Source organism: Tauraco erythrolophus, chromosome 8, assembly GCF_009769465.1.
Source record: "Tauraco erythrolophus isolate bTauEry1 chromosome 8, bTauEry1.pri, whole genome shotgun sequence".
NCBI classification, from domain to species: Eukaryota; Metazoa; Chordata; class Aves; order Musophagiformes; family Musophagidae; genus Tauraco; species Tauraco erythrolophus.
Window position 1 is genome coordinate 17124678 of NC_141472.1, and position 27841 is coordinate 17152518.

The 27841-nt window shown below is 37.3% G+C and overlaps 1 protein-coding gene across 1 annotated transcript in view; it reads left to right on the plus strand.

Moving 5' to 3' along the window:
* Window positions 1-27841, plus strand: part of PDE1A (phosphodiesterase 1A) — a 163251-nt gene that overhangs the window by 89499 nt on the left and 45911 nt on the right. The window contains exons 2-5 of the mRNA XM_086615272.1: window positions 10088-10201; window positions 24897-25079; window positions 25531-25597; window positions 26523-26639. Coding sequence (XP_086471398.1) covers window positions 10088-10201; window positions 24897-25079; window positions 25531-25597; window positions 26523-26639 — 481 coding nt within the window. The remainder of the gene's footprint in view (window positions 1-10087; window positions 10202-24896; window positions 25080-25530; window positions 25598-26522; window positions 26640-27841) is intronic.

Below are 27841 nucleotides of genomic sequence, written 5' to 3' on the forward strand. Positions count from 1 at the left end.
GTTATGTTGACCTGTTAGGCCAACTGACCCAACTACCCTGATTCATCTGATAGCATAACTGCACATACACATGACCCCTAATCTTGTTCTGTGACAAGAGTTTGGCAGAAATCCCACTAGTGTAAAATATCCTGAAGGCGAATCATAGAATCATAGAATCGTTAGGGTTGGAAGGGACCTTAAAGATCATCTAGTTCCAGCCCCCCTGCCATGGGCAGGGAAACCCTCCACTACACCAGGTTGCCCAAAGCCTCATCCAGCCTGGCCTTGAACACTTCCAGGGATGGGGCATCCACAACTTCTCGGGGCAACCTGTTCCACTGCCTCACCACCCTCTGACTGAAAAATTTCTTCCTTATATCTAATCTAAATCTGCCCTCTTTCAGTTTAAATCCATTGCTCCTTGTCCTATCACTACACACCCTTGGAAAAAGTCCCTCTCCAGCTTTCCTGTAGGCCCCCTTTAGGTACTGGAAAGCTGCTATAAGATCACCCCGGAGCCTTCTCTTCTCCAGGCCGAACAGCCCCAACTCTCTCAGCCTGTCTTCATAGGAGAGGTGCTCCAGCCCTTGGATCATCTTCGTGGCCCTCCTCTGGACTTGTTCCAGTAGCTCCATGTCCTTCTTGTGTTGGGGACTCCAGAGCTGAACACAGTATTCCAGGTGGGGGTCTCACGAGAGCTGAGTAGAGGGGCAGAATCACTTCCCTCGACCTGCTGGCCACGCTCCTTTTGATACGGCCCAGGATATGGTTGGCTTTCTGGGCTGCCAGCGCACATTGCCAGCTCATGTTGAGCTTCTCATCCACCAGCACTCCCAAGTCCGTTTCCTCAGGGCTGCTCTCAATCCATTCTCCGCCCAGCCTGTACTTGTGCATGGGATTGCCCCGACCCACGTGCAGGACCTTACACTTGGCCTTGTTGAACTTCATGAGGTTCTCACAGGCCCATCTCTCCAGCCTGTCAAGGTCCCTCTGGATGGCATCCCTTCCCTCCAGCGTGTCCACAACATCACACAACTTGGTGTCATCTGCAAACTTGCTGAGGGTGCACTCAATCCCACTGTCCATGTCTCCAACAAAGATGTTAAATAGCACTGGTCCCAGTACCGACCCCTGAGGAACACCACTCGTCACTGGCCTCCACATGGACATTGAACCGTTGACCACAACCCTTTGAGTGCGACCATCCAGCCAATTCCTTATCCACCAAGTGGTCCATCCATCAAAACCACATCTTTCCAGTTTAGAGATGAGGATGTCATGTGGGAATCAGATTGTTTTGGCAGTGTCAAGTTGGAGACATATTGTTACACAGACACTTGTGCTGTCAGGTACAGGGATTTCTAGAAAAATTGTAATTTCTATCTTGGCGAAAATGAAACGTTAATTATATACAGAATGTGTAGTATTTAATGTAGTTTTATTCTACAGAGGAAAAGTGAAGTGTTGTTATTTTAATGGTAATGAAGGACATTTTCTGGGTTGGTTGCTTATATGTGGCTTTATCAAGTAGAGGAAAGGATACTAATGGTGCATAGGCAAAGTTTCTTTGATTATTGGGCAATGACTTTATTTTTAGTGCAAAACACTTACCAATTTTCTGCACTTAACAATTGCAGAAATTGCACCAGAAAGGCTTTCAAAAACCTTTACAATGACAGCAATGTATTTTCTTAGTAGGAGTCTAAAAAATATTTTCAGAACAAAGTTACCAGTTCTGATTAATGTAGTCTTAAATGAAAGAACATCAGTTGACTTTTTTTGTATGATAGCTTGTTCTTAATGATTCTGAAAGAAGTTTCTACCTCTTTGCATGCTGTTTTCAAAGAATGAGTACTCAACATTCTTCAACCCAGATTTTCTGGTCCCAAGGAATGAAGACGATATTTAGCCTATTGATTCTGGATGGGTATACCAATGACTTCAGGGTGAATGAGAGGAGAGATAGAATAGAAGAAAGGGTAATGACAGATCCATTTTCAAACCCTTACCATGCTGTGATAATTGATAAGTTGATAAGATACTAGCTCATCTATGGGTTTCAAGAGTAACTGAAGGAAAGGGTAGTTTCTAGCAGTACTAGGCAGCAGAGGGAACATGAGAGGGAGAAGACAAACATTTTCAGATCATTAAATTTATCTGGTTGCTGACAAAAGAGACTCCATGTGCTGGGTTGTGTGATGAGATCAAATATTTAGTGCATCACAATTGTGTTAAAACAGTCTGGATCACGTGAAGGGGAGAGGGATTGTGGCATAATACTGCTGTATGGAGAAATGCCTTCTAGCAGGAGCTCTTCTAAAACAGCAAACTTGTCCCATGACTCTGTGAGCATCCCTGGGGCAGAAGTTGGTCATGATCTTTCTTACAAGTATGGGAGATGCAGTTGTGATGATTGTGAGCTGTGAGGTAGGACTAAGAGAGTTCCTGTGAGGCACAGACAGTGAGATGTGCTAGGCCTGAGTTCTTTTGATGATTTCCAGTGATACAGAGGTTTGGGTACAAGTTTCTTGCTGGAATATAGAGCCAACACTGAAATGTGAGTGTGAGGTGATCTATTTAGAAATATCCTTCTTCTGTTCTTTTGCCATGGAGGTTTGTTTTTTTTAGAATAATGGAGGGGACTGCTTTGGAAGATTTAGAGACTTAACTTCCACCTTTTAGGGCCTTCTTCAATCACTGTGCTCAAAGCTGCTGTCTGCAGGAAAAATAAAGCTTTTTAAACAGCTATGGGGAATAAGGCCAATGTGCCTTTTCTGTGTGTTATTACGTTAGCTCCAGCAAGTGAGAAGTACTGAAAGTCTTCCATCATCTTCAGGCATGATTTTTGGCAGGTGATGAGTTTACATTTGATTTCCCAGCTTGTTGTTGATAGCGAATTTAGCTAGATTATGATAAAGACTTTGAGACATACAGACTGTTCAAGTATTTGGCAACTTCAAGACGAAATAGCTTTAGCTAGCACTCTATGTAATGTATATACAATTCAGGGGAACCTTATAGATCAAATGCCAATCTTCAGACAAAAATAAATATTCAGCAAAAGCATTAGAAGGATAATTTGCAATTTACAAATCAGTCCTATAGATTGTACATTATTTGCCTTTGATTTCATGGACTGATTGTGAAATGGACGTTGAGGTGATAGAAACAGTGATAGAGTTTAGGGTAAGGAAAGACTAGTTGGTTGAATCTAATAGAAAAGAGATAAAACACCTGAATGTATGTACATATTAAGTAATTTGAAGTTTGAGGATTTTTTCATTAATTTCACCTGGAAAGCAATTGAACAGAGGAACCAAATTAGCATTGATTATTCATTAGCAGAAGCAAGAGAAAAGTTTGAAAGACACTTAAAGCTTGGCTAAAATAGGTTTCATTATGTGTCTTGGATGTGCTCAAAGGAAGGTGAGACAAATTCACATGTGCGAGAATTTTTGCTAATGACATACATTGACTCTAATGGTGCAAGTTACTTTTGGAGGAGGATGAGTAACTGGAGGAGGTGAGAAAGAGAGGTAGTAGGGAAGAAGCAGCAACAGAATCCCAGACGAACCTCCTCCTCTGGGACGTCTCCTCAGAGTTGCAGGTGTTCATGATGGAGATGATGGTGAAAAGTACCAGAGCTGCAAATGGCAGACTTTTACTGTTACTGTGGTAAGGACACTGAGACTAATCAGGCACTTGCAATTTTTTTGATCAGGTGTGTTGATTATGTAATTATGTAAAAAATCAAAAATTATTTAGAGAGCTTGGATTAGTTTATGGTTTCAGGTAGAAACCATGTACGACTCCCTGGCTTTCTGTGGTTTCAGCTAGGGCTAAAGAACACTTAGGAATTTTGACTAAATTCTGATTAAGCCTTTAAACACACTTGAATCTGTTACTAAATGAGACTCAAGGGTTAATATTTGTACAGTATTAGAGCGCTAAATAATAAATTTATAGGATGAGTAAGGTAAAATAAATTGAAACCTAATAGAGAATGCCCGCCTGAAGGAAAAAGACTTCATCTTGCATAAATGTGATCAATATTGAAACAGCCAAGGCAATTCTATCACCATGAAAATGCAAAGTTTTATCATTAAGAAAGTGTAAATTTCAGTGTGTGTTATATGGCTGCAGAACTTCTATTTTAATTCTTCAGTATGGCATTGAAGTTTTGGTATATGAAAATGTTGGCTGAATTACCAGCATATTCAATATTTATTTTCTAGTTACTGAATCATAATTACAGATCAGTGTGTACCACTCATAGTGCTTAAAATAATCATGAAATGAATGTGATTCGTGAAACCCTTAGCAACTACAAGGCTTCCTGTGCATTTGCTCAGACACAGCAGTGACTGAGAAGTAATTTCATAAAATGCATTTGCAGCACTGAAAATGTGGTATTTCTGTCTTATATTTCTCGGTATCAGAATTTATTGACAGACAGCACCTCTAATTAGAAGAAATACGCATTTAGAACTGCATTTTTTGTGATTTCAGAGAAGTGAAATGCACGATGTCTGAGTCAAGAGCTGTCGGTTCTAATCCTTGCTCTCCCTTGATATGCTGGCCTTGCCTTGACTGGTAAAATGTCCACGTATCAGCATGCTTTTCCCTGCCGTAATGTAAAAAACCTTGAAGTAAAGGTTAGCTGTATTGAAGCCATGTTAGCTGGCTGCTTTGAACTGCAGGTAGGAGCAGAGGAACAGGAGTGGCTACCCAAAGGGATCACTTCTGAATCTTTATTACCGTGTTCTGGATATTTCTCCAGTATCTCTCATCCATTTATATGATCAGGTCTAGTCTTTTATAGCCATGTATTACAAATATTACAGCTATATCTGGAATTTTTCTTTTTCATGGTCAGTATTTATCTTCTGTCTTGCAGGAAACACAAAAAAAGGAATTTATAACTTTTGTCGTAATAAAAAAATTCCAGTAATCCATATATTATAACTTTTTACTTGAAAAAGTGAGAGCATGGACTTTGTACATGATTGATTGTTATTATTACAAATTTTTTTTATTTATTTCTGATCTACATTATTTTAAAGTATTTGTTGAAGGGACTGGTGTATTAAGATAAAGATTTATTTTACAGATGCATGTTCTTAATAGAAAAGTGTAAAATTCAAATGATACCAATCCACACAAAAAATAATTGGAATTTGGGCAACTTTTGTAGGGAATTTTAGAATTCAAGTGAAATAGTGATATGTTTTATTTGTTGTGACTTTTCCAAGACGAAGTTTTGCCATTCCCGTTTTGTATTTCTCCTAGTTAAAATATTTTTCTGAATCTCAAATGTGTAGGTACGTAAAACAACTGGATTCTGGCATTAGGCTGTTTAAAATAGATGAGCTGAACTTTCTATTCTTAATGATTTGGAGTTGTTGGATATTGGACCTTTTTCAGAGTGTTCATGTTTGAGTGAGGATGTGACTTCTGCCTTTGAAAGCTGAGGAACTGCTGGGTGAGCAATGCTTTGTACAGGCTGTGAAAACTATTAAGCTGATTATTGCAAGAATCAGTACAGGTAGCAAAACAGGTTTCCAGTTTTAATTCTAAATAGTCTTAGAGATAATTTTCCACTTCCCCAAAATTTTTAAAAACTAGAATGTTTAAACTGTAGCTACCCATATTGTCAGAATATGGTTATTCACCTCCTCTTTACTTTTAATTTTACATTACATGTCAGCCCATTTTTAGTTTTTAATGTTCATTTAGATGGTCAAATCACTGTATGATAAAGATTATAATTATCCACTTGAATAAGAAAATTAACATTATATAGTCCAAACAAAACATGAAGCAATTGTTTACAGAAAATAATAATTTGTTCTGTCCTTAAACTTTTTAGCACACTGTCAGTATTTGCTCATAATCTTTCCAAGGAATTAATACATTTGGCACACAGCTAGGATTTTCTCAACTAGTTCATGGGAACATAATGATTTACAACTTGTAATTGGGGTTGACTTAACCAACACAGATAATTTTTAAACTGGTATTGTGATTATTGAATATTAATATGAATAACTATTTAGCTGTAATGAACATTAGCATGTGTTTATTATTTTCAAAGAATTACCAATGTGTTAGTTGCCCGTCTGCAACAGTGACTTCCATTAATTTCAAAATATAGTAGGATACAGGGTTAGTTTACATTTTACTTTTTATTGTTTATTTCACTTCCCCTTTAATAGGATCTGTGGCAAAAGCCAACTTTTTTTGTACAAAGTTTCCAAAACAGTTTTAAGTGAAGTCCAGATGTGTAAGTTAGAAAGCTGTTTCTTTGCAGTGCTTGATGGTGGGGAGACACAGATGGCTGATAAAGGCAGTCATTGGGAAAGCTGACACTGAGTCTTTTTCTAAGGTTCAGAAGTTAACCTCAGGCTGACTTTTCCTCTTCTGGTTCTTGAAGACTGTTAAACTGGACCTTTAAGTCTCATTTATTCTCAGCAATCACTGGTAATTTAGTTTCGATTGGAAAATTCTATAGTTACTGAAACTGTTGTAGGAAGCCTTCTCAATAACCTAAAATCTATCCTCAGTTAATTTGGTACAATCCCTGAAAGTTACAGTAGATTTAAACTTTAATTCAAACATGGGTGAATTTTAATGAGGAAGGAGGGAACAACTGAGTTGTGATTTTGATATTGGTAATCAAGAACGTGCTACTTCAGCTCCTAGTAAAATCCTGATTTTCTCCTCATTTGCCTGTGTTGCTGGGTGGGCCTCAGAGCTTATTGCCCACAGTTGGACATAGGCGTCAGCTGCACGGTGAGTGAGGACTGGGGAAATGCTGGTCCTGGTAACCTTTCAGACAGCGCTGGTAAAGATAGGTAAGAACAGAGCGCGTTTGGATTGTCCCTAAAAGCATTTCATACGAGAGCTCTGTTAATGATGTATACCCAGTATGACAGAAGATGGTTCTCCACCCACTCCCTTTATTAATTGCAGATGTCTTTTTCTCCCTTACAGACCAGAGCTGCTAGTTTTAAAATGCAGTTTTCAGTTGTCCTAAGAGAAACAATGTTTCTTTTTCTCTATAAATCTTTCTTTCATGTTGTATCATATTTAACTCTTCATACAATTTTCTTTGCACCTTAAAACAGTTCAAACAGTTCATTTTTTCTATTTCACAAAATAACCCCTCCAGTTTTTTCTTGTTGCTGTCTATTATTTCTTAGTAGCACAGTTCACAGGCAGGATAATACAATCAGCTCCAATTTTAAGTAGCACTTCAGGTTTTCTAATGGTATTTCTCATGTTTGTTTTCAATTTATCACACTTAATTAAAAGAAAACAAACAAACAAACAAAAATCCTGCTTAATATAGATGGAGTAATAATTCTTTTTTTGTTACTTTTGCTTGTCCTTTCTACAATTTTCTTTGTCTTCCGGAATGCTGGGCTATGTTGGTTGTCTTATAAATTGACATATTTATTCTTTACTAAAATGTTAGTTTTATTACTGAAATGACAGCTCTTAAACTCTGGCTATTTCGCTTTAATGCAGAATACGTTGCGTATACACAGACCATTCATATGCTGTTATAACACACTAAATTTTGCTGCATTGGAGGTCTATTCTTCTAACTTTTGGGGTAGAACTGATGATTATGACCTGACAAGTGTCTGATCAGCAACACTATGGAGGGATTTTATTGCTGTGTCCAGCTTCCCAGTGGGAAGTTGCACTGTAGATAGAGCCAGATTTTTCTAGGAAGTGCACAGCAGAGATTGGGAGCCACTTGGCACAAGTTACCAGAAAGGGCATTCCAGTTAGATATTGGGAAAAATAATCCACCATCAGGCAGATTAAACGTTGAAACTAGTTGCCTAAAGAGTTTGTGAAATCTCCATGCATTCAAAACTCAGTGGAAATGCCTCTGAGAAGTTTGATCTAACTTTGAAGTGATACCTAACTTTGAGGTTGGCCCTCCTTTGAGCAAGAGCCCGGGCCAGGTGGAGGTCACTTCCAACCAAAGTCATCCTGTGATTCTAAGACAGATCTGCACTGGATTGGCTACAGACATCTCAACAAAACATGGATGCATGAGATGACAAGGTCACTGGTCATCATTGAATTGTATGGATTTTGTCCTTTTGTGATTGTTCTACCGTGGCCTGGTCCCTCACTGCGAAATGTTGCATTTTTAAATTCATTCGTGCTTCCACTTTGGAAAGTGTGTTTTGGAGACATGCTTCATCAAACATGGAGGAACACTGCAAGTGTTAAAACCACCCTATGGCTATTGGCTATAGTGGTGATGGTGCTGCCAGTCTCAGGTGGGCATTTTGGAATTGGTGTGCAGGAGGGATTGTATGTGTGTTTGTGTGCATTACTGAGGAGCAGACATCCCAGGAGAGTTACAGGGCATGTGTTGTGTACTGCAAGGTGAGTGTCTATTTATGAATTAGCTTCTTCAATCTATAGGTACCTCTGAAGTGGAAGGAGTTACGTACTGGAACTGCCTCTCCATGTGTAAGGTTATTTATGTGTAGAAGATGCACTCCCACAGTATTTCATCCACCCACTTCATTTATCTGAGAAAAATTTTTAACTTTTCCATTCCGTTGAGATGTAATGCACCATGTAAAATACCAAGTGAATACGGTTGTTAAAAGCATTGTTTGTGTTATGTTCTACGCTAATCTGAAATGAATTAAGACTTTGGAGATCTGAGGACGCTGGTCTTAAACCTCCATTTGCTAAAATTATCCTTGCAAACTTGGACATAATTATTCTTAGGTACAAATAAATACAAAGAAAATCCATGAAAGTGGTTTTATGATGGAACAGTACATTCCAAGTTTATGAGGGATTTGTTTTGACTATCACTGCATTTTTTTTAATTAATACATTTTAATTAAGTCCAATCAAATATTGTGTATGCCCAATAAAAATAATATATAGTATATATAAAATATTATTATGTAACATATTTTATATGTGCTCTTTCACATAATAAATATGATTTTTTTCTGCAAGTAAAGTTATCTTAGTGCTGACTCAATTTCAATCCACTTTTTAACTAAATGCTTGTTTCACACAATTTTTTCACATTTCTTACACAGAAAAAAGATTATTTCGTGAAAGTTATGTTAAAACAATGATCTTTAAGTGCAGAAATCTTTATCTTACATGGTATGACACTGTAGATTATTTGAACTCGGAGATATAGCACAAAAAGAAGGAAAACACCCATACTTCTTTAAGCATCCGTTTAGTCACAGCTCTACACAGTTACTGATAAGGTTTTCATTTCACTTCAGTGCTGTGACTACTCTGTGTGGTTAAGCTGAGCAGTGTCAGAAGTTTTGTTCTCATCAGAGAGTTTAGGAAAAATCTGATATTCCATGAGTTTATCTGTATAAGTGTATTGCCACAGAGGCATGAGTTGATGCGTTACAAAATCTCCTTTGGGCATATCTGTGTTTGTAATGTAAAAGAGCGTTCTCAAAACTAAAAGTAAAAGCACACTTGGGAAAATATTGGGATTTTTCTAATGCCATAGACACCACCTTTTGTCTAGTATAATGACGAATTTTCTGTAAGCAGAAACAATGGAGCTCCACATTCACTCACGCTAATAAGAAATGGAAATTCTGCAGCAAAAACATACTAGAGGCTTAAATAAAAATGAAATATGATTAAATGAAGCAAAATCGTTATATAGTGGATATTAAAAAAGTATAATCAACCCTCTAAGCACAGAAAAATTACAGTAAGACAACTTGCAAAGTTTTATTTTTTTATTTAAACAAATTTAGAGACTCCTGCATAATAATAATGTCAGAAATTAACAGGAAATCACTGTGATGGTAGTTACTGAGTCCTCTCTGACTTCCTGGAACGTATATGCCTTTTCTTAATAGATCGTTCAAATTTAGCAAGCTGTAAAAACCATACAACTGATTATTGTTATGTGTGTTCTAAACCCAGATGTTTTAAAACCAGACAAGAGATGCAGTGACCATCTCTTCCTCTACTTTGGCTATTGTGTTGATTCCAATATTTCAAATGGAAAATACAGTCACTAAAATTTGATATAAGCAATGCACTGATATATTTATTTTCTTTCTCACAGATTAAGATGCTTGGTAAAGCAGCTGGAGAAGGGTGACATTAATGTAGTGGATTTAAAAAAGAACATTGAATATGCAGCATCTGTGCTGGAGGCAGTTTATATTGATGAAACCAGGTAAGTCAGGGCTGGGGGGAGAGGAAAGGATTCTGGGAATCACATTTTAGAAATTTGTGGGTTTTGCCTACAGTTGTAACTGGCATGAGCTGAAGGTCTCTGCACATCAGAAGAATTGTATGTGGCTCTTAGGTCTCGTAGTGACAAGGTTAAAGCAAGTAAGATTCCAAAGGTCAGATGTAACCTTTGCCTGGAGAGTTTACCTAGTTCTCATCTCTCTCACTTGTCAAATGTCCACAGTATAAAGTCATAAGAATTTTCAGAAGGACGGGTTTTCTTTCCCCAACAGGCCACATACCGATAATCCTGCTGAGGACTGTATCACTGAAAAAAAAGGGCTGTTTTGGAATGAAATGCTCATGGAGATGAGTCAGAATGTTATAATCTGGCCCATAAATACATAAATTCATGAAAAGCTGTGATTTATTTTATAATGTTTGATGCTTTGTTTATGATTATTGTTACTGGCAGTATTACTGGCAATCATCTTTAGTGGGGGTTGGCTCCCATTAAATTAAGTATTTGGCTTCTTGAAAGAATTTTAAGATATGTACTATATTGAAGTTAACTAGCTAATTTACAATTTTTATTTCAGTGTTTTGGTCTCTTAAAGTTTTTTCTAAGCAGAGTGGTCTCGTAAAGATGCCTGCCAAAACTTCTTCAATATTGCTGGAGCATGCGTGTATGTCTCAGTTCTGTACCATGTTTAAGACGTCTGCCATGGTACTGATTATTTCATGGAGCTAACTGTCTCTCTCTGTCTCCTCCCACCTGCCCCTTGCAAGTCTACATATTTGATATGGTGCTTAAAGTACTGCTCTAACTTTTCCTGTTTCTTTTCCTTTAATGTGTGTGATTCACACACCAAACCTTGCCAGCTGGGAATTTGGAGCGTCTACTATTGGGCAATAGAAAGCCTACCCATTCGAAAACAGAAAAATGAAGACAATAACAAATGAAGCTGGTACCAATGGTCCATTCTTCAGAGATTATATTACAGACTAGCTTGGCAGGATCACTTGTACTGGTGTCCTGCTCTTAGAGGGCATGCATGTCCAATTCTGTAAAATCTGACAAAACTGTGGTAACAGGGAAGACTTTCTTGAGCCACAATATAGTCCTTAGGGATGCTTTCAAAAGTGTTGCTAGTGATCCCTAGTTAAATATACAACTAGAAAAGCGTTAGGGACCTCAGTGACTTCAAGAGGGCTCACGTGTTATGAAGATGTTTACAGATTCAGTTAAATTAAACTTAACTGAGCAGACTTGGGCAAACCATCTTGTGTGACTTTCAGGAGACCTGGGCTTTGCTAGAAAAAGGAATGAATTTAAATTAAATATTTTTAAATACTGGTAGTTAATATGCCACTGTGGCTATATTTATTATCAGTTTTGCTGGCTGACTTAAGTTAATCAAGCTTCTTGTACATTGAATCAAGAGTTGATTTGTGGATTTGTATTGATTTATAGTCATTTTTTTAATTAAATTGATACAGACCTTTAGGGACACATATAAGAAGTGATCAAAAAACTTCTCTCTGGGCGCATATTACCACAATAGAGGCCATAAAATTTCATTTTTCAGCAATTGTTCTAAATGTAAATCTTGTTGACACATCTCACGTGCTCAGGAACCTTTGGAAGATCGCAGTCCTCTTTCCTTCGTATTATGGGATACTGTGTCACCACCAGTGGTGAGAGTGTAAGCATGTGTTTTGTGTTAATAACGCTGGGAGGCTATTAATTATTAAAGCTGCATAGGGGACAAGGGCATAAGCCACATGTTATTCCTTCCATACACCTCCCAAACACTGTGGTTAAATGGATATAGTATCCATAGCTCTTTCTGAGTAGTAACACCAGGGCAATGAAAATGATGTGAGATTTACTGAGTTTCTGAACTGAGGCAGCCTCTGTGGAAATGAATAGTATCATTTCGATGAAGAATCCAGTCTTTGTGGCTCTGTGGGGGAGCATCAAGACAAGTAACAGGCGTTTCATACACAGAGAAAACTGGTACACCTGAAAATACATAGGCCTTGGCAGCAATAGGTACTTTATTTTTGCTGTAAGCAAATCTTTACATAAGCTAATTACCCTCATAAGACTTGACAGCAGGATTATTAAACTGCCTGAATGACAATAATATGTAATTTTATAGTTGTTTGGAAGGTTTTCATGGTCCTCAGGCTATTTTCTTAATCCTAGGGGCATTATGACCTCATAATGGTGACTATTTTCAAAAGTTCTACTTCATTATATGGATAAAGCTTTTGCACTTCCCTAGCTTGATGCACAACAATCTTTAATCTTATTTATTTGTTACATCTAATATTTTGCAGAATAATCTGATTTTTCATTGTACTGAGTCAGAAAGGAAATACCTGAGACAAGTATCTTGGTTCACTCTAATTGATGATACACTTCTGTTGTCCAGTGCAATCTCAGAGTTTGTAAACCTACCAAATTTTGGTAGCATTCCTTATATAAATGTGCTTTAAGCATATGGTTTATCTATACCTTTTCATACCTGTAGCTATATTTCTGAAGTATGTGTATGTAGACATATAAAACAAATTTTCTGGCCTGTGTTGCTTATGGTATAAGTAATGGTTAAAAATGAAATTACTTTAATGAAACCTACTTTTCAACTTTGATTCTCTTATTTTTAATGTTTTTCATTTCATACCCCTTATTCTTCGTTTCGCTTTATAGTGTTTGATTTTTGTTTTTAATTTATCTTCCTTCGACTAATGCAGTCTCCATGAAATTCAGATGCAGAGTGATGTATTTTTTGAACCTAGTGGTCTTTGCATTAAGTTTATGCTAAAAACATAGGCCAAACCTCCATTTCTTAGTTGGGAAATATTATGTATAGTGCTGTTTTAAATTTTGACACTTCCCTATTAAAAACAATTTGTAAATTAAGATATGTATGGTGTGACAGAGAGTGACTGTGGTCGCCACTGGTACTTTCGTAGTAAACTCTTTTGCATGGCAAACTGCAAAGATAATCACATTTTAAAGAGCATGACCAGCGCTCTGTAGTCTAAATCTGCACTAAAGCATTTAAAGATAAATACACAAAGAAGGTCTCTTCAGCTTCTGGGAAGCTAATCCTTAAGGAACAAAAGCAATATATCATTGAGTCAAATGGCAATGGAGGCTGGAATTAGTTTGTGTGGTTACATTTGTCCTTGTTCCCACCAAAGAATACAGGTTCTTTGTCCTGCACAGAGCTACCGCTGTTGGGAGTCTGGAACTGAGTTAACTGAACTCATTAGTAGATTAGAAATAATAGTTTAGATCATAATCAGAACGGCCCATTCCTGCTGAGCCTGAAAATGCAGTTTTATACATAGCAAAGTTCAAATGACTTTAGTGAGTTTCTTGCATATGAATTGCTGTATGGGTGAAAGTAATTGCTGTAGTATAGAGCAATAACAATTAATACACCGAGTAAAGCAGTGAGAAAACCATCTGACTACAAATTACTTTTATTAACTAAGTCCCAGAAGGAAGTTGCATGCTTTACAGGATATAATAGTTCTTGACTTTTGGCTTATAAAATAGAAAATTTAATGATGCCTGGTTCTACAAGGTACAAAGTATTGCAGGCTTTGGACCAAAGGTTCAGTACAGAGTTTCTGCAACTCACATGGAAATACCCATGCTTTCTATTTTAAGCTCATGCTTCTGCCCTGGATTTTGACTTGATGAATTTACTGACCCATTGCTTACACATCCAAGCAGTGAAAGAGCTCAGCTTCAACCAGCTACCTAAAACTGAATCCTGTTTGCAGTGTTCTCTTCTTCCCCACCTTTCTGGGAGACAGACTCCAACATCAGCTGAGAGAAAGCCCTCTTAAATATCTCTGCAGTCAGATTAGGAATAGCAGCTAACAGAGAGTTGGTTAGGAGCATCCTTCTAACTCATCTTTCTGTTATGACATGCATCCTATTCAACAATATAATAAAATGCTCCCTCCATTGGCCCCTCACCTATTGCAGAAGGACCTTCTGCAATTCTTCACAGGCATAGAGATGAAAAAAAAAAAAAAAACCCACAACAAAAAGAAAAATAAAACCTAAGGTCAATAAAAAGATCCAAGTATGAAGTATCTCTCACAGCATGTTCAATAATGTAGCCAAGGATCAAGGAAGGGCCTGGCCTGTTCCACAGCTCTGGAGAACCATTTCTGCTACTTAAAAATTAAATCTCAAGCATTAGTCTAGCAAAACCACGTTTCTCTTTGTAAGCCTGAGCTTTTTCCGATGATCAGTTCCAATTTCTTACAGTAGGAGATACCCGTTTTTTCCCCTATATATTGTTACTTCAGTTGAGTTGATTGGAAAGCCTATATCATTCTAGAAAGTGGTGTGCACATATAGAAATACCTGCAAATGTGTAAGCTGACAGCTCCTTAAATCTTTATTTATAGTGCAACAATCAGCTGGAAATGGGCAGTAGAATTCAAACCTTTTAGCAGCGTATGAAATATTTTTCTCAGGTCCTCTTTGCTTTTGTCTGCTTCTCTGTTGCTTTACACTATAGCCTTTTATCTGAGCGTGAGAAAGCATTTTTTAAAACTATGTACACATACTTATTTCCATACAAGCTCTTTCTAAAACTATATGCAGCTGAGTTGGGGAAAAGACAGAAAAATAACACCACAGGTTTTATTTACGGAGTTCTGAGAGTAGACTCCTTAGAGACAGGGATAGGCAGTAGAGGTAACCTTCCAAAATTACAAAAAAATTGGTTTGGGCAATGACTGTCAATATCCCATGTAAGGGGTCGTGAGATAAAATCAGACTTGTGTTAGTGCTGCTTTGCTATGAGCTTGATTGTCTGTGACCCCCTGTCAATTAATAAGGTTGTTTAACAAGCCCTTTTTAGGGCTGCTGCATCTCTCAGTACTGAGCAATTACAAGCTGCAGTAAATCATAGAATCATAGAGTGGCATAGGCTGGAACGGACCTTAGAGATCATCTAATCCAACCTCCCTGTCATGGGCAGGGACGCCTCTCAACTAGATCAGGCTACTCAAGGCTCCGTCCAACCTGGCCTTGAACACCTCCAGGGAGGGGGCATCCACAACCTCTCTGGGCAATTTATTCTGAAGTCTTACCACCCTCGTACTGAGGAATTTCTTCCTAAGATCTAATTTAAATCTGTTCTCCTTCAACTTAAACCCATTTCCCCTTGTCCTATCAGTGGGCACTCTTGTAAAAAGTCCCTCCCCAGCCTTGCTGTAGGTTCCCTTCAGGTATTGGAAGGCAGCTATTGAAATGCTTCCTTGTACGAGATGTAGTGCTTTGGTAGCTGAAGTGAAGGTTCACTGTCAGCTGAAAGGAGTCAGTGAAACTCTCACAGTTCCAGCCCTTTGGCGGATCTCCTCTGTGGAAGAAGGTCAAACTTACTCAATAGATGTTATAAATAATTCTGACAAACCTTACAGAATTTTCTCCGTTAGTACCTGCCACTTGGCTCAAGGTAGTGGAAGAAGGATATTTAGAGTCAGAGAGGAAATAAATACAGCTTGATAATTCAGTCATGACAGCTGTTCTGTTCCTTGTAAACACAGCTCTTTATTCATGCTGAGAAGAAAATAAGTCAAATAAAATCTACATGGAAATTACAAGATTAAAAAGAAAATCATTCCAAAGCCAAATAAAACAAAAAATTAAACATTTAAAAGTTGTTCTGGATAAAATCAGAATATTTTATTCCAATTATAGTCTTACTACGTTTTTTAAATACCCGAATATTTCAGAAAATAAACTTGATTTCAGGAGGATATTTATATGTGCAGTTTCAATTCCATACATGGTTTATAGTTTGGTTTAGGCTGTGTAATGCCCTTTTAAAAGGCTTTAACCTCTTGAGAAATTTTGACTTAGAAGAGACTGTGTTTCAGTAAACTATGAAGTAGATCTGTTGTATATAGCTGGCAATTGCTTTGAGCATCTTTGATTCAACAAGGCAAAATAACAAATAAAGGTTATTGCTGCATTCATGATGCAAATTAAGGATAAGTAGCGTTATAACAATATATGTTTGCCATGAGAGCTCTGGAAATAGCGATGGTATTATAGTGGTAAACACAGTCCTTCTTGAGAAAAAGCTCTTATTTTAGAAAGAGTACACACTCTGATATGTATAATGTCAGCTAAAAAGGCGGTCATTGAACCCAAACTTTGTGATTGCTGTTATAATAAACACCTTGTATCATACTGAATTTCCAGTGCACTACTCCAGTAATGCACCAAATATTTCTGTGGTTTCTGGACTTAAAGAAGGGACAATTATATCTTCAAATTGTGGACAAAAAGGAATAGTTTAAATTGTGATCATGTCACTTGCAAGAGAGAGAGTTTCATAATTTCGTCTCACCAGATATCTGCGTGACCCTTTAAGTGCTCCACTGAAGTATTTGTGATAGGAACATGCATGTGTGTATCTTTGTCTCGTGCAGTCTAAGGAAGAAGGACCCAATGCTTGACTAGATGCTGGTGCTCACAAAGATGTGTGTCATGGAAGTGTGAATGGAGCTTAGCAAAAACAGCCCAGCAACTAAATGAAATTCTTCTGTTTCCAGGAGATCTTGAGGTGAGGAACGGTCAGCATAGCCTCTTCTTGGGCAGCTTTCACTACACTGTTTTGGTTATATTTGCAAGCTGGAGAAGGCTGTTCCCTTTTCAAGTTTTTCAGTACTGCAACAGAATCCTAGTCCATCACTGCTGCTCCATCTTAGGCTAGTAGTTAGTATCTCAAAAAATAATGAACTGTGATACTTATTTGATACCCCTGTGCTTTCTTTCACAGCTTTTTTTGTATTTTAAATGAGAACAAAAGTCAGTGAAGGCTCTTTTATGTTTCTTGTATTATTTTATCTTCACAAACCGTATTTTAGTATCAGTGTTGCATGGCTTTAAGCTAGTGCTAAATCAACTGATGCTGAGCATCTCACAGCAGGAGTCTGTTGCTTGGCATTACAGGACCGTTTGTGTGCCATTCCCACCCAGAACACAGCATACAACATCTAGCTGACTTTATGAATCACGTAGTTTCACTGACTGTAAGGCTCCAGTTATGGAAGAAATTGTGCTATTTCAGACAATATTATCTATTCAGGGTACCCACCAGAGATGGTCACACCAGGAAATCTCTGCAGGTGCAAGGGTTGAGAAAGTTAAATTCTCTTACATCAAAGAGATGTAGGTATTTTAGAAGCATGTATTCCCAATCCCTCTACCTGAAAAGATGGATTAATTTGTTCATTTATACATAAAGGTAATTGTTTCATTCACAGAACATTGGAGCATTCAATCAATGATGTAATTTATTTTGAAGGATCTAGACAACATTGCTCCTCAAAATTAGCTTTTTTAAGAAAAATCTGGGAATATTAAAGAAAATAATCCGCCTCATGATACGAGGATAAACCAAGTAGAATGGGATACCCTATTTGGTAATTATTTGCCAGATGAAAAATGTGGTCTGTATGATTCCTCTCTGAGCTGGCTTAGTTGAGGAGAGATTTTAAGTGGCAATTATTTAAGCGTGAAGTTAAATTATAGTCTTGAACAATCAGTCAGGTTTGCTGTGAGTGTGTATTGCTGTCCTCCATAGCCAACCCATGGTTAAATATACTTTGCCTGAAGTTTCTTCATCAGCAACAAATGCAGCAGTTGAAGAAAATCATTCAGTTCATCCATTAAGGGAATCTACAAATGATAGTTCTGTAAAAGCTGCTATTGAAGAAAAAGATTATTGTGTTGAGATTAATTCAGTATATTCCACCCTTATAAAAGCTTAGAATAAGCCTTTAAAATCTTTTGTGCTAAGCCAAAGGTTTTTTCTGAGGGAAGCTTACAACAGCATCAAAGTTATATAAAAAAAATACACTTAAAATCACTGAAAATCTGTTAAATTCCGACTAAAACTCTTCAGTTCAGTTAGTATATTTAATAAATGGCCTACATTCTTTTTCTGAAGTTATCGAATTTTTATGTCTCAAAGTTACTGCTGTTAATTTATTTATGAGTCATGCCCTGAAATAGTCCCTGGCCTTTAGTGCTTCCAGAATACCACATTAAAGCAATTGAATTAAAAAAAGGAAAATACATTAGCTCACAGCTATACTCCTGAAAAATGATATTTTCTATTCATTAATATCCTGACCTGAATCTTAAGATTGTTGATGGCCTTTGGTATGTATGTCTCTTTCTGAATAGGCAGTACGGATCAACAAGTGAATGTTTCCAGTAGCAATGATCCTTTCTCCATTACTTATCTCCTGTTGGAATAACTGTATTTCAGCTAGAGTCTTTGCCATTTATTGTAATTAATTGGTAGTTCCTAATATGAAGAAAATTCTTCTGATAATGTGCTAAGTTTTAAGAGTGCAACATGTTGGTAAACTCATCATTTCCTTTAGAAAGATCTTTATGTACTAAAAGTGCACCTCAGTCATTTTGGCAGTATGTTTATCCTCAGTGGGAGTCAAGAGAATCTTTTAGTGGATGTTAGTGGAAATTGTAGTGCGCTAGTGGAGGTAAATATTGATTGAATATATTGATTCATGCTCATTCAGGAAGACAATGAGAAGCTAGAACACAAATAATTGATAAAAATGTGAACTGGCTATTTGGACTATAAATTCTTTGCCTTCTGCATTCTAGACCTAGAAGAGGACTTTGATCAATTCACTCTTAAGGGATTGATCATTAGCTTGATTAATTCACTAAATGGTAAAAAGCTAATACCTCCTTCTCAGTCCCTCCTCTGGAAATCTTTCACCATCTCTGTCAGGCAGCATGACTGATCAGCACTGATGGATTTTTTTTCCCCATAGCCATTATCTAATTTTCTTTTCCATTTTCTTTTCTTTCTTCTCCTTCTTAGTACCTCTGATCTATTCCTAAGGGAAAAGAAATATACTTCTGACTAGTCCATTACTATATTTAAAATTCTGATTAAATGAAAAGAGAGCTAGAAATTATCACTACTTGAATTTTGAAAAATTATTCTTGGCAAACAACACAGTAGTGTGACAAGAAGATCAGGTTATTAGTTACTATGACTGCAATATTAATTGATCGCTAAGCTGAAATGCCATGGGCCATATCTTGCTTATTCCCACAACTGTCAATGGGAGTTCTACTCATGGAATGAATAGAATTAAATAACCCAAGCCTCCCCCTCTCCTTCCCACGCGTATCTCTTCCTCGTATTGCATCTACTTAGTAGGCTCATGATGTATGAGCAAAATAAGTGTATATAACCCTGAAATTCTGACTTTGTGTTAGAGATTTTTTGTTTTTATAGAATTTTAAGGTGTTGCTTAGCTTTAGGGAAAAAAAATCAAAGTATGTGCCTTGGCATATTAACATTTATCTAATTCAACTAGGATATCGGAGTTCATGCCTCCCAGTTGAATGGGATTATCTCAGTAGAGTTTTACTTTAAGGCTGACTGTGGAACAGCTATGTAGCTTTAAAATAGAAAGTAAATGCCCACCATCTCTGATCCGTAGTGTGATTGATTTGGAGGATGAGGCTACAGATCTTGCAGTCACTCCACTCTAAATATTTTCTAAGCCAGAGATTCTAGCCTTGTGTTTGACAGCTATGCTTACTTGTTATATTGCTCATTAATTTCACCAATGGCATTTTTGAACCTATGTAAAAGTTTACATATTGCAAAATGCTGCAAAATTACATTAAAATTTACAAATTACCTTTTACAATTTACAATTACAAATTATATTGCAAAATCTTACAAAAATCTCCATAATATTTGACAGGAAATTCAGTGGTTTAACTATGTTTGTCTTTGTTTTGACCCTGTCTTCCGACACTGTTTCACTGTCTCTCTCTCTCTTTTTAATTTAAAGGCATCCTGAATAATCATTTTTAATAATAATTTACCTATTCACCTGTGATTCCTGAAGTGGCAAGTCAGAGCAAGAAGTCTACATAAAAGTAGAATTACAAAATGCAGAATTTAAAAATATATTTCCCATTTATCAGGGCAATAACTTTGATCAGGCAAAACTCAAACACCAATAACTTCCTGTTGATTCACTGATTTTACTGAAGCTTTTGAAAGTTGTCAGTTCTAAGTAGATATGGATTAAAATAGCAGTAATAGAAACACTCAGGAATAAAAATGTTCTGAATGTACACTTCAAACTGTTGGTTTTTCCCAGTAATTATAAACAATATTGTGTTGTAGAATTTATGAAAAATAATTCTGTGTGCTGGTTTTGGCTGGGGTAGTTTTCTTCACAGTAGCTGGTATGGGGCTGTGTTTAGGATTTGTCCTGAAAACAGTGTTGGTAACACAGGCATGTTTCAGTTGTTGCTGAGCAGCGCTTACACAGAGTCAAGGCTTTTTCTGCCTCTCACACCACCCCACCAGCGAGGAGGCTGGGGGTGCACAAGAAGTTGGGAGGGGACACAGCTGGGACAGCTGACCCCAACTGACCCAAAGGGATATCCTGGACCATATGATGTCCTGCTCAGCAATAAAAGCTGACAGAAAGAAGGATGAAGGGCGAGTGGAGGACATTCGCAGTGATGGCATTTGTCTTCCCAAGCAACTGTTAGGCGTGATGGAGCCCTGCTTTCCTGGAGATGGCTGAACATCTGCCTGCCGATGAGGAGTGCTAAATGAATTCCTTGTTCTGCTTTGCTTGCACATGTGGCTTTTGCTTTCCCTGTTAAACTGTCTTTATCTCAACCCATAAGTTTTCTCACTTTCACCCTTCTGATTCTCTTCCCCATCCCACTGGAGGGGAGAGAGTGAGCAGCTGTGCGGGGTCTTGTTGCCGGCCATGGTTAAACCACAATGTGATGTCATAATCCTCAGTGATTGCATCAGAGTTGTGTTATAATACATCTGCTCAAAGAGTCAACCTTTGCTGCAGTTAAGTTCTGAGCAACAGAAGTAGTAACAGCAAGAAGGACAGGCATGTAGGGGCTCTGTGATTCACTCGATACATTCACTGCAGTTGATGTACATCAACAGCCTGGGGGCCGGCTAACAAGCTGCAAAATGGTTCGATGTAGAAAGAACAAGATTCATACAAAAAAACGTCGTGGTGGCCGATTAAAAACTCATTCTCGTTGTGTGAAAAAGAAAATTTCAGATATTATTGTAATGTAAGTGCTGAAATACTGTTAGTATTTCTGGATAATATGTGCAAGTTCTGATACTTCTACTGAATATTTTTTTTGTTACATTTAGTAAAATGTATATGTGTATCTTGTAAATAGTAAGTAAAATTACTGATAAAATCAATTTGATCTTTTTATGTCTCAAAGTAGAAATTTACTTTATTTGGGTTACTTTAAAGAAGTGTTTTCACAATCGGTGAGTAAAAGGTGAGCAATTACATGTATTTCACAGAATCCACAGTGTTGTGCGTGTATGCATATATATGCACACCCATGGAAATGTAATGGAAACACTATATTTTATAATCAAGGTATAAATAGATTAATAAAAGTTGACAAAAGTTACAAACTATGAAATGAGTTGAATATTGGCTTCTAAGAATTTGTGATAATTAAGCATAGTTTGTATGGTGCAATATATAGCCTAATTTATTTTCCTTCCTGAATAAAATTACTGTACAATTATATATCCATCTAACCCTCCATTTATTCAGATATGTAGAACCATATATGAGCCCTGTCCCTGTAATTACAGAAGAATGGCCATCATTAGTGAATTCATTCAAAGGCCATTTCTAGCAGTGCACATGCTATGAATAATTTTCCCCAATATAAATCTTATTCTTCAAAAAGGTCAGGAAAGTGTAGAAAATAGATAGTTATGAGATGAATGAATAGCCCTTGTTTCCTCTCCTTAAATGATGTTTCAGTTAGGCTTCTGAAAGAAACCAATTCTTTTTGAGAAGTTACTCAGGTTATGTGTTGAGGGATCTATAAGAGCTTGTACTTACAAAGGATTGTGCTTACAACATAATTCTATGTTGCAGTTGCTTTCCTTGTTTTTTCAGTAGGAACCAGAGATACTGAAACTCTCTGTCATCAGCCACCTCTCATCAGAGAGCAGTAGTCTCATGAAAATTACTGGTTAAACAAACACTTTTTTCAAATGCTGTTTTTTCTGTTCTGCCTTCATGAAGTAACCCCTATTGCTATCATTAACAGACTTAATAGTCCTGCTGTTTTACAGATGAATGGTAAAAAGGTTAGAGAAACTGCAGTGTATCTTTCTAGCCTTAATTTATACTCCAGTCACTCATATCTGCAGAGCTGAGAGCTTGGTCCCAAATTGAGATCTGCATCAGACTATGGCAAGGTAGAGTTCTGCTCTGTGCTGCACAGGTGATGTGGAATATCCCTGCTGCGTGCTCTGAGGCAGCCTAACACCCATGGTCCTTTTATTGCTGGAGTGATTCCATCTCATTTGGGTAAAAGTTGGAGTAGCTCCAAAAATATGATTTAGGGATTGTAAAGGTTATTCCTGATTATACTACTAATACATAAAATGTCAAATATTCCTTGGAAATACAAATGTACTGATCTCTCCAGGGATATTGAATGACAGTGTTAGACTAGTAGGGATTTAAGTGGACTAAAGTATAGTTTTTAATTTAGGGAATAAAATCAGTTTATAGCCTTTGACCTACGGCCAGTCTCAGCCTTGTTTCAGTTTTGCAAGATAATTTGCCAAAATCCTTTCCTCTACACAAGTCCTCCTCCTTCAGAATAAATTACTGACTTTTGGCTTGTGTTTACCATCAGAAAATCTCGTAATTCTTGTCCACTCTGCCCCTCCTGCACTCTGTGTTAAAGAGCCTTCCTAGTCTGATAATTCTATGTCCCTAAAAAACAGGAACACTCCTGCTGTTTTTTCAGTAAACGGTGGTGTTGTTGGGGGCATTATATGGATTTTTTTTTAAACACCAGTTGAAAAGTCTCAAAAAATATGTTGCCAGGCAGATGAGCTGCTGAAACTGAGTACAGGGCAGATGAGCACAAATGTGCTACGCTCTCTGTGCGCAAATAATTTTTATGATACTTCTGGTATTGTGCTTTCTACTAAGCATCTTCCTATAATTCCTCAGATAGTATTAGGTTTACATGGAGATTCCTTTGAACTATACTGTATTCAGACTTTTCTTCATCATCCACGTTGGTGCTCCATTCCTCTATATACTAGAGAAGACCTGGATTAGGCAAGGTTTTGAAAATGTTGAAGAAGAGAAACAGAGAAAGCAAAAGGTGTGAAAAAGCCACAGAATATGAGGAGAAAGTGCACAAATAAGGTTAAGAATCAGCAGTTACACTAAGAGTAGAAACAAAAGACAGTGTCAAAGGTGACAACATGAAAATGGAAAAGGAAGTGATAATTTTCCTGTCACAAATACCCATCTTCAAGTGCTGTTGCCTGAATTCCCACTGAAAATATTTCCCAGGAATCGTGTTCACTCAGGAGAGGAGACTCAAGTTTTAACTTGACAAGCAGAGTGTCTGATAAGAAAATGTTACTTTGTCCGTCATTGCTTTGTTTCCAATTCACAAAAACTCGAGCATTTCAGAAAGACATCACCAGAGAAATAGATCTATATAATCAAATAATGCTTGCGATTCCATTGGTACCACTTCAAATAAAACATTTTAAAAGAAATGCTTGCGATTCCATTGGTACCACTTCAAATAAAACATTTTAAAAGAGTAGCAGGCTTTACATATATTCAGGTCATCCTAACTCTGGAGTTTCTTGTGCAATCGAATGAAGGAAAACTTGTTATCTGACTAAATGAGGGATTTGGTTCTTGGAAAACCCCAGCAGGCTGAGTGATATGGGCAAATAGCAGCAAGGTTTATAGAAGCGTAGAATTGAATTCAAGTATTGAGTCTGTTTTCAGAAAATATGTAATTACGTGTTTCTTCAACAGAATTCAGTTCTGTTGAAGTGAAGTTTCTTTTTAATACTTTTTCTATTTTGCAAGAGGTATACATAGCTTTTCAAACTTGTTGGACAACTAAGAACTGTGAAAGCTAACTTGTAATCCAATCTTGTGTGGTATCTTTACTGCTATGATTTTGTTACCCTGCCTTCAATAGGAATACAGATCTCCACACAGAAGGAATTAATTCTCTTTAATACTTTTATTGCACTAGAATAATATGATGAACAGGTATATGGTGTGCTCATTGAAATGCATTCTCCATAACATTGCTATGTAATACAATTTACTTTGCATGCAAGTGTCAAAACATTTTTTGTACCATTTTGGAGGACAGATGGATGGACCACTGGTATTCTCAGTTATAGCGGCAGTTCTCATGTCAGCCAGTTTTAGACCTCTCCTCAGGATTTTATAACTCATTGTTTACACTTCAATCCACCTAAACTGTGACATCTTTCTAGAAAAGACTTCACTTGCCTTTACTTGAATATTTTCCATTTAAGTATCTTTTACCTTTTGGAATGTGAGCAGGAGCAGAGAGGGAAGATACCTGCTGTGCCCAGCTTCCCGGTGGCCTCGATATGTCTGCCAGAGAAGACATATAGTGATCTGCTGAGTCAATTCTACAGATGACCTCCACTCCTGTTAAATTAATTTTTGTTAGATGATCACCTGTCCATACTCCTTTTGCTTCAGTCTGCCATCTTCTCAGTTACCTTTTATTAATTTTTTTGTAGGAAGCTTTTGGACACTGAGGATGAGCTCTCTGACATCCAGTCGGATTCGGTCCCGCTGGAAGTGCGGGACTGGTTAGCTTCTACATTCACGAGGGAAATGGGAATAGTGAAGAGGAGACCTGAAGAAAAGCCCAAATTCCGAAGCATTGTGCATGCCGTGCAGGCTGGGATTTTTGTAGAAAGGTGAGAGCTTTATTTTCTTATTATAGCAAGTACTGCACTTAACCACAATGCCTGTTCTTGAAGATCCTTTAAGTGGTGCGATGAACCTGAAGCAAATCTTTGAGCCAGGATTTAGGTTTCAATTTCTGTAATTGCTACATTTTTCTATGCAGAAATCCAGATGAAATCTCTGAATTTGTAATGAAATTTCCTGGACTTTGGGAATGAACTTTATAGCTTAGAAACTTCTATATGAAAATGTACCAAAGACTGCACTAATGTTAAAGAGTAATACACCAGCAGAGGGGCTTTTCTCATAAGTTTGTAAAAAGACTTATGTCATCTCTCGGATCAGACCCTTAAATAGATTAGTGCTATTTCACAAACTGTGGAAGATTAATTAAACAAAGAGAAATTGTTCCTGTACTTTTTAAAGGAATGCTATTACTTCATATTTTATTTGTTCTTCTAGGATGTACCGAAGAACTTCTAGCATGGTTGGTTTGGCTTACCCAGCAGAAGTGATAGTAACATTTAAGGTGAAATAATTTTAATCATTGTGGAATTTGAAAGTATTTGTACTCATATTTTATGACTTTTAGGATTAAATGAATATATTTTTCTACTGAACATACGAACATACCCTATCCATAGTTAGTACTACAGAACTGCGCACATAGAACAGAGAAATTAATAGTTAAAAATTCACAAATAGCAACTGATTAGTTGTGGTTTCATTTAGATGTTATTAGAGCAATAGGATTAAATTTATATGGAAATTTTAATAGAAATGTGAGACATGGTTTTATCAGCTCCCAGTGGTATGGTAATCCATGTCTTGGCAGAATTTATTTCCTTTTTAAGAAAGAAAAAAGCAGAAGTAGTATTGGGACAGAGCTAACAAAAGAAGCTGCAGCTTATGGAACAAGTACAGTATTTGCTGTGAATTTAAGGCATTACTGTAGTTCACCCAAAAGGCAATCTTTCATGGTAGTAAAGTTCCTGTGGCTATGTATGCAATTGAAAAACGGTATTTCTTGAGAATGTAGTGCCTCATCTTTTCTCCTGAAAGTCAAACACTGTTATATTATTCACAAATTGGCTATGTTATTAGTATTAATGACGTTGCATAATAGCCCATTTAAAGAATGGATGTTCACATTAGCTTCTATAGACAATTTGTAGGCAGAAAGTTAAATTTGAATGATTTGAAGCATATAAAGTTGCATAGGTCATGTTACAAGTGTTTTATTCATAACTGGTACAACTATTTTCATCATTAATATTGCAATAGTCATTGATATGTTATATACAGTAGAAGTTTGAAAGAGCCGAACAACAAAAAAACACCAAACTCTCCTCCTACCTCCTCAGAAACCCCAAAATATCTTTTCCAGTGACTAACTGGAAACCTACTTAAACAAATGGAAACTTATGTTCTTTTTCTTTCCCCCTCATCTACAGGAGGTTGACAAATGGTCTTTTGACGTATTTGCCCTAAATGAAGCAAGTGGAGAGCACAGTCTGAAATTTATGATGTATGAGCTGTTTACCCGATATGACCTTTTGAGCCGTTTCAAGGTCAGAAACTAGCCACAAATAAAAATATGTATGCAAAAATAAGTATGTCAAATTTAAAATACAAGAAGCCCAGGATATGTTAGAAATGATATTTTATTGTATGAAGAATATGTCGAATCGTAATATGCCAATAGTTCTACCAAATGGATCTTCACCCAGAGCGTGCAAATTTTTATGCAACCTAAAAAATGGAAAGCTATGTACACCTGTGTCAGGTCAGTTTGGGTCGGGATGTTGCTAGTGAGCAGCTAAATGCTGTAGGTATTAAATAGACAGATTATGGTGAGGCACTGGCACAGGTTGCCCAGAGAAGTTGTGGATGCCCCATCCCTGGAAGTGTTCAAGGCCAGGTTGGATGAGGCTTTGGGCAACCTGGTGTAGTGGAGGGTTTCCCTGCCCATGGCAGGGGGGTTGGAACTAGATGATCTTTGAGGTCCCTTCCAACCCTAACCATTCTATGGTTCTATGATTATGTATACAGCCTGTTTACTCAGCAGTACTGAATCAGTGCCCCAGCTTCATGGATCAAAGATTCCTAATAAGGCAGAAAACTGTAGTTAGTCCTAAGTATGTTTTCATGGTCTAGATCATAATATGTTGCCCACTACTGTGCAGGGGCTTCAGCTGAACCTTCCTCTCCTAACCAACTTGGGGGATATATAAAGAGAAGACTACTTTTCCATGGTGTTTTCAGGGTGTTGCAATACAATATGGAGCACTTATAACCAGCTTTGAAAGGCTGAGACAAAAAAATGGATCAAAATACCAAATTTATCATTATGATAGTACCGAATGAAAGTTTCATTATAGTTTCAGAGTTTCCCCACTGCAGAACACCATGCTCCTTTTGAAGAGGCTGCCTCACTCTGAAGTTGGTTTGAATATTTTGATTTTAACCAATAACCCAGACTCAGCTTTTCGCATCAAGCTTTTACCTTCAAGCTCTGAGTACTTGAAGTCAGAACCACACCAGGGCAACCACTAGCAACACAGTCAGAGAGTACACCATGTTGCTGGCTCACTGGGCTTAAGCCCATTCTCAGTCCTACTGTTTAACTTGCAGGGCTTTTAAATAAAGAAAAAAATCTTAAGGAAAATATCATTTCATGATATGGGAAAAAGGATGGGACTAGATAATACCTGTACTTCATACATTGCCTGGAGGAAGAGAAGGAAGGGAAGGCATACTATCAGATTCAAGG